The sequence below is a fragment of the Carcharodon carcharias genome, chromosome 14, assembly GCF_017639515.1.
Source record: "Carcharodon carcharias isolate sCarCar2 chromosome 14, sCarCar2.pri, whole genome shotgun sequence".
Taxonomy (NCBI): Eukaryota; Metazoa; Chordata; class Chondrichthyes; order Lamniformes; family Lamnidae; genus Carcharodon; species Carcharodon carcharias.
The window spans coordinates 125565608-125573938 of NC_054480.1; the positions used below are offsets into that span (position 1 = coordinate 125565608).

An 8331-nucleotide genomic window follows, 5' to 3' on the forward strand; every position below is an offset into this window, starting at 1 on the left:
GATTGGAAGAATGGTTGGGGAAGGGGGAGGGTTGGTTTCCATGACTTGTTGAAGCTTTTGTTCTTTCACAGGTGAAAGGAAGGAAAAATGTTTCTATTAAGATACCAGATGAGACAAAGGATGAAATGAAACTTTGGACCAGGACAGATGAAATTGAGTGAGTTGGTACTGCTGAAAAGAACAGTCAAGAGTGCGCATGTGCTAGCGCATGGCAACGAGTTTGGATGTTAGGCTGCAGCGAGGACACTGGGTCAAGAAACAGAGTATCTTGGAGATGTCTGTAATCATGGTGGATCTGAAACATGGAAGGTAGAATTTCAGTTAGAATCCATGTGGAATAAGTCGGATCCAGAGACTGGAGACGTGGCTGTGAAAATAAGTTTTGGTAGATACCTGATCAAATATGAGAAGGGAAACTGTAAGCAACGAAGGTGAACATGATGAAAGACACAAACGGAAATCATGTCAAAGAGGAGGAGAACTTCAAGGTGATGGGTCATTGACCTGAAATACCTCTCTCCACAGATGCTGCCAGACCTGCTGAGTATTTCCAGCATCTATAGAATTTTTCTGTTTTTTTTAATATAAAATACTGATTTAGGCCTCAGCTGGATTATTGTATCCAATACTGAGCACCACACTTTGGGCATGATGTAAAGGTCTTGGAGAGGGTGCAGAGGAGGCTTAGGGATGAGGGACTTTACTAATGTGGAGAGACTGGAGAAGCTGGGATTGTTCCCTTTAGAGCAAGGAAAGTTAAGGGGAGATTTGATAGAAGCGTTCAAAATCATGAGGGATTTTGATAGAATAAATAAGGAGAGACTGTTTCTAGTGGCAGGAGGGCCAATAAACAGAGACACAGAGGTTGAAGATAATCGGCAAGAGAACCAGGGGGTGATGATGAGGAGATTTTTTTTTTACACAGTGAGCTGTTGTAATTTGGAATGCGCTGCCTGAAAGCAAATTGGGATGATGAGGAGAATTTTTTTATTTTTACACAGCGAGCTGTTGTGCTTTGGAATGTGCTGCCTGAAAGCAGATCCAAATGAAATTGAATAAATACTTGAAGAGGAAAAACTTGCAGGGCTACATGGAAGTTGCTGGGGAGTAGCTATACGAACAAGGAGCAGGAGTAGGCCATTCAGCCCCTCAAGCCTGCTCCGCCATTTAATAAAACAATCGCTGCTCTGATAGTAAACTAAGCTCTGCATCCCACTTATCCTCGATAACCTATCACCCCCTTGCTTACCAAGAATCTATCTGCCTTATAAACATTCAAAGGTTTTGCTTGTAACACGTTTTCAGGAAGAGAGTTCCAAAGGCTCACGACCTTCAGAAAAATAATTTTGTCTCATCTCTGTTAGAAAGGGGCTACCCCTTATTTTTAAACAGTAACCCTTAGTTCTAGATTTTTCCACAAGAGGAAACATCCTCTTCACATCCACCCTGTCAAGACCCCTCAGGATCTTATATGTTTCAATCAAGTCGCCTCTAACTCTTCTAAACTTCAGCAGATACAAGCCTAGCCTGTCCAGCCTTTCCTCATAAAACAACCCATCCATTCCAGGTATTAATCTGGTAAACCTTCTCTGAACCACTTCCTTCCTTAAATAAGGTGACAAACAGTGTATACAGTACTCCAAATGTGGTCTCACTAGTGCCCTGTACAACTGAAGCATAACCTCCCAACTTTTGTATTCAATTTCCCTCTCAATAAATGATAACATTCTATTAGCTTTCCTAATTACTTGCTGTACCTGTATACTAGCCTATTGTGATTCATGCACTAGGACACCCAGGTCCCTCTGCACCTCAGAGCTCTGCAATCTCTCACCATTTAGATAATATGCTTCTCTTTTATTCTTCCTGCCAAAATGGACAATTTCACATTTTCCCACATTATATTCCATTTGCCAGATCTTTGCCCACACACTTAACCTATCTATATCTTTTTGTAAGCTCCTTATGTCCTCTTCACAACTTACTTTCCTACCTATCTTTGTGACATTAGCAAATTTGGCAACCATCCCTTCAATCCTTCCATCCAAGTCATTTATATAAATTATAAACAATTGAGGTCCCAGCACGGATCCCTGTGGCACACCACTTGTTACATCTTGCCAACCCGAAAAAGACCCATTTATGCCTATGCCTACTCTCTGTTTCCTGTTAGCCAGCCAATCTTCTATCTATGCTAATATGTTACCCACTATACCATGAGCTTTTATTTTCCACAATAACTTTGATGTAGCACTTTATCAAATGCCTTCTGGAACTCTAAGTACAGTACATCCACTGGTTCCCCTTTATCCACAGCATGTTAATTCCTCAAAGGACTCCAGAAAATTGGTTAAACATGATTTTCTTTACTCTGCCTGATGACCTTGAGCTTACCCAAGGGCCCTGCTATAATTTCTTTAATAATAGCTTCGAACATTTTTCCTATAACAAATATTAAGCTAACTGGCCAGTAGTTTCCCGCTTTCTGTCTCTCTCCCTTTTTGAATAGTGGAGTCACATTCGCTATCTTCCAATCTAATGGGACCATCCCCAGATCTAGGGAGTTTTGGAAAATTAAAACCAATACATCAACTATCTCACTAGACACTTTTTTTAAGACCCTAGGATGAAGTCCAAAGGACCCGGGCTCTTGTCAGCCCACAGCTTCAACAATTTACTCAGTACGACTTCTCTGGTGACTAATTTTCCTGACTTCCTTCCCCACTTGGTTTAAAGCTGCTTCTGGGATGTTACTTGTATCCTCTATAGTGAAGACTGATGCAACCGGTTCAATTCATCTGCTATCTCCTTGTTTTCCATTATCAATTCTCCAGACTCACATTCTATAGGACCAACACTCACTTTGTTAACTCTTCCTTTCTAAATATTATAAAAACTCTTAGTATCTGTTTTTATATTTCTGGCTAGCTTTCTCTCATACTCTGATTTTTCCGTCTTTATTAGTCTTTTAGTCACTCTTTGCTGATCCTTATATTCTGTCCAATCTTCTGACCAATCTTCTGACCAGCCACAGACCTTTGCACAATTATATGCTGTTTCTTTAAGTTTGATACTATCTTTAACTTTTCTAGTTAACCACGGATGGTGTGTCCATCCCTTGGACTTTTTCTTACTCGTTGAAATGTATCTATTCTGTGCATTCTGAGATGTCCCCTTAAAACATTAGCCACTGCATCTCTATTGACATATCCCTTAACCTAATTTGCCAATTCACTTTAGCCAACTCAGCTTTCATGCCCTCATAATTGCCCTTATTTAAGTTTAAAATCTTAGACTCAGACCCATTCCTCTCTCCCTCAAAATAAATGTAAAATTCAATCATATTATGGTCGTTGCTACTTAGGGCCACCTTCACTATGAGATCATTAATTACTCCCATCTCACTGCACAATACCAGGTCTATTGTAGCCTGTAGTTTTAATTGGACAGCTCTTTTAAAAAGCCAGCACAGATACAGTGGGCTGAATGGCCTCCTTCAGAGCTGTATTATTCTCTGATTCTTCACGTGAAATTAACTGGCAAGCGCCAGCAGGATAATGAACCATTGCTGGCATCACAGCCAGGCCTGTTCATTACTTGCCAGACATGTCAAGAGAAGGAAAGAGTTTTAATCATGATGCTGTGGCTATAATGGAGAATGGGAACAGGCTTAATGCACAAACTGGTCTTTTCTTGCCTGTCTTTTTTTATTTATTCCTCCATGGGATGTGGGCATCACTGACTAGGCCAGCATTTATTGCCCATCCCTAATTGCTCTTGAGAAGGTGGTGATGAGCTGTTTTCTTGAACTGCTGCAGTCCATGTGGTGTAGGTACACCCACAGTGCTGTTAGGGAGGGAGTTCCAGGATTTTGACCCAGTGACGGTGAAGGAGCAGCAAAATATTTCCAAGTCAGGATGGTGAGTGGCTTGGAGGGGAACTTCCAGGTGGTGGTGTTCCCATCTATCTGCTGCCCTTGTCCTTCTAGATGATAGTGGTAGTGGGTTTGGAAGGTGCAGTCTAAGGAGCCTTGGTGAGTTCCTGCAGTGCATCTTGTAGATGGTACACACTGCTGCTACTGTGCATCATGGTGGAGGGAGTGAATGTTTGTGAATATGGTGCCAGTCAAGCAGGGCTGCTTTGTCCTGGATGGTGTCAAGCCTCTAGAGTGTTGTTGGAGCTGCACTCATCCAGGCAAGTGGAGAGTATTCCATCACACTCCTGACTTGTGCCTTGTAGATGGTGAACAGGCTTTGGGGAGTCAGGAGTTACAGTATATCCACAGGATTTCCAGTTTCTGACCTGCTCTTGTAGCTAAAGTGTTTATATGACTGGTCCAGTTCAGTTTCTGGTCAATGCTAACCCCTAGAATGTTGATGGAAAAGAATAAATAGAAAAGGAGGCAGATCACCACCACCTTCTCAAGGGCAGTTAGGGATGGACAGTAAATGCTGGCCTAGCCAGAGAAGCCCACATCCCCTGAATGAATAAAAAAAAACAGGCAATGTTAATTTCACATGGAAGTATTTAGAGCCATGGTCAGTTCCTCCCTGGTTACTGTGTTCAGGAAGGATTCACTAAATGATACCGGGGCTTAAAGGGTTAAATTATGTTGACAGGTTGCATAGACAACGCTTCTTTCTCTTGGGTTTGGAAGGTCAAGGAGTGATCTCATTGATGCGCTTAAGATGATTAAAGCATTTGATAGGGTTGATAGAGAGAAACTATTTCCTTTGGTGAAGGGAGTCCAGAACAAGGGCGCAGAATTTTAAAATGAGAGCCAGGCCGTTCATGGCGATGTCAGGAAGCACTTCTTCACGGAGAGGGTAGTGGAAATCTGGAACTCTTTTGTAGGTTTGGTATATTCTGGGGCTCCCAAGCACGCAATACCACCACCAAGTCCTTACCTGCCTCACACTCAGCCCTGGTGCTGTTCAAACCACTGATCCCATCCACAAACTGACAAATAGAGAACAGTCGGCAGCCTCGTTGACAGGCACTCAATGGTGCCTCCTATAGGAGAGATGAAAACAGACACATGCCAATGAATGGGAGCGTGTGTGCAGGTGACTCACTCACAACTCCCCCTCTCTCTCTCTCTAAATATAAGTGGCTGTTCTGCACTGTAAACCCTCAATCACAGTGCGTTATGGCACAGGACAAAAATTTAATCACAGTTAAATAACTCACCGACGCTTGTAGATTTGATGCACACCATTATTATTTATAAACTATATCTTGGCAAAACCCTCTTCCTTCACAATACCTTTTAGGCTTTTAGTTATATCCATCTCTCAAAGGAGCTGGGGTCCTACAGAATCTGTGCTCGCACTGGGGTACAGGTCCCACACACACTGACTCTCACTGGGGTACGGTCCCACACACACTGACTCTCACTGGGGTACGGGTCCCACACACACTGACTCTCACTGGGGTACGGGATCCACACACACACTGACTCTCACTGGGGTATGGGTCCCATACACACTAACTCTCACTGGGGTACGGGATCCACACACACTGACTCTCACTGGGGTACTGGTTTCACACACACTGACTCTCACTGGGGTACGGGTTCCACACACACTGAGGCTCACTGGGGTACGGGATCCACACACACTGACTCTCACTGGGGTACGGGATCCACACACACTGAATCTCCCTGGGGTACAGTCCCACACATACTGACTCTCACTGGGGTACCAAGTGGTTATGGTACTGGGTTTGTAACCCCAAGATCAAGAGTTCAAATCTCACAATGGCAAACTATGAAACAATGTAACTTCATGTGAAACAGATGGAAACGTGTTTGTACTCGAAAGAGTTACAGTCCCACACACACTGACTCTCACTGGGGTACAGGATCCACACGCACTGACTCTCACTGGGGTACAGGTCAACACGCACTGACTCTCACTGGGGTACAGGTCAACACGCACTGACTCTCACTGGGGAACAGGTCAACACGCACTGACTCTCACTGGGGAACAGGTCAACACGCACTGACTCTCACTGGGGAACAGGTCAACACGCACTGACTCTCACTGGGGTACAGTCCCACACACACTGACTCTCACTGGGGTAAGGGTTCCAATGGTGCATTCAATTAATAACACAAGCAGTTGTTCCTCGTGTACATTCTGTAGATTGCACGATAACTGGATATTGAACCATGAGAGGCAGCACAGCCTAGCCAAATCCTCTGCTGTTCCATCATCTCCAAGCAGGCACTCTGCAGCTGCTCAGTGAATGATGATCGTCAATGGAACTGGTTGACACTCAGTTCCCCCACAGCAACTAACCCCCCCACCCCCACCACTTCACCGAGACTAACATTAATGCCCCTGATTGTTACCACAGCTGCTATCAGCGCTCTCAGCACAGCCTGGCATTGTAGCTGTAATTCTCCAGTGTGTATAGTCCAGTACCACTGCACTGCTAGTGCATTCATACTGAGGGAACACAGCGTTAAAAATTCAGGGTGAAAACACATTAAGCAGACACACTGAAGGATTAAAAACATGGTTACATTTGGGGTTTTAGAAAACTCAATCTCCCTAGTCTTGTAGCTGCATCATGGATTGGATTAAAACTCTACGTTAATGTTTATCTGTGTATTACATGAAGCGCCGAGAGATTAAAGATCCTTCCTCCTCTCCTGGTATGGAGACCAGATGGAAAGCTGGTACCATTATACGCACCTCAATCTGTCACACACACAAGATGGGACCTGTGCTGCAGCCTAGTACAAATATGCCCAGCGCATTATGGACAAAAATGAAGCTTTCAAAGCTGCTTTCCTTTTGCTTGGCAATAATTTGACATCATATTGAAAACAGAACAAAAAACAGCTCTGAGGGCGATGTTAGAATCAAGCATTTTACCCACTCACTGACAATTCCCTCCCTCTGGTAGGACATTTTCAGAGAGATTCACTGGAAAATAGGGTGAAGACTGCAGGAGATTCGCATTAAATTTGCTTCCTATCCAATTGCTGAGTGGTCCTTCGGCTCCAAAACTGGGAAATATGGTTCCAAACCCAGTGAAGCCCCTCACTCTATCCCTCCAGCACTCACGGGCTCTCCCCTTTTCTCTCTGCCCAATCTTCATCCTTCCGTCCCCTTTTCCTCCATTCTCTCTTCCTCCAGCTCCCTCGCTCCCCCTTTTTCTCCCACTGCCCCCACCCACCCCCCACCTTCCCTCTCCCTCTATCCCTCGCCCTTTCTTTTTCGGTCTTGCCTTCCCTCTCCCCCCGCTCTCTCCTTTCCTGTGTAATTGTGCAGCGGAGCCCGGGGGTCGAGCCAGGCGAGAGCCGGCTGCTGCAGTTTGCCAAGCGGCTGCCTTACCCTGGGCTGGCCGGCCTGGGGAAAGGTATTGCGGCACAGGCTCTGACACCGAGCTGTGTCCCCCAGGAGGCTGTCGAAGGGGTCGGTGCCGGCTGGGCTGCAGGTGGTGGTGGTGGCGGCGGCCGAGAGCAGCAGCAGCAGAGCGGCGCAGATCCCGACAACTGCTGCCATTGTTCAGCCGCAAACTGAGCGGAGACTCGGCAACGCAGCCGGAGCCGCAAGAGCCTGACGTCAGGAAGAGGCAGAGGGAGGGACAGAGGGGGGCAATAAATACTGGGGGCATTAATACTGTTGCATTAATACTTGGACAATAAGTGTTGGTTGTGGGATAAATGTTGGCCACAACACTGGGGAGAGCTCACTTGCCCTAGTGCCTGTGGGATTTTAACACATGCACCTGAGAGGTCAGAGGGGCCTCATCTGAAAGGCAGCACTCCCTCCACACTGACCCTCCGACAGTGCAGCACCCCCTCCACACTGACCCTCCGACAGTGCAGCACCCCCTCCACACTGACCCTCCGACAGTGCAGCACCCCCTCCACACTGACCCTCCGACATTGCAGCACCCCCTCCACACTGACCCTCCGACATTGCAGCACCCCCTCCACACTGACCCTCCGACATTGCAGCACCCCCTCCACACTGACCCTCCGACAGTGCAGCACTCCCTCAACACCGACCCTGGGACAGTGCAGCACTCTCAGTACTGACCCTCCAACAGTGCAGCGCTCCCTAGGTAATGGTCCTCCGACACTGCAGTGCTCCCTTGGTAGTGATCCTCCAACAGTGCAGTGCTCCCTCAGTACTGATCCTCTGATACTCTTTTGAGTAAACCTGTTTCCATCTGTTTCAGATGAAGTTACATTGTTTCATAGTTTGCCATTGTGAGATTTGAACTCTTGATCTTGGGGTTACAAACCCAGTACCATAACCACTTGGCTACTTAGGCCAAGCCCCTGATCCTCTGATAGTGCATCATTGGTCC

The 8331-nt window shown here is 46.0% G+C and overlaps 1 protein-coding gene across 2 annotated transcripts in view; it reads right to left on the reverse strand.

Moving 5' to 3' along the window:
- Nucleotides 1-7569, reverse strand: part of tmem59l (transmembrane protein 59-like) — a 30609-nt gene extending 23040 nt beyond the window's left edge. For both annotated transcript variants that reach the window (XM_041205078.1, XM_041205077.1), the window contains exons 1-2: nt 7347-7569; nt 4908-5013 (exon numbers count right to left, since the gene is read on the reverse strand). In XM_041205078.1, the coding sequence (XP_041061012.1) occupies nt 4908-5013; nt 7347-7517 (277 nt within the window). In that variant the 5' untranslated portion in view covers nt 7518-7569. The remainder of the gene's footprint in view (nt 1-4907; nt 5014-7346) is intronic.
- Nucleotides 7570-8331: the final 762 nt, after the last annotated feature.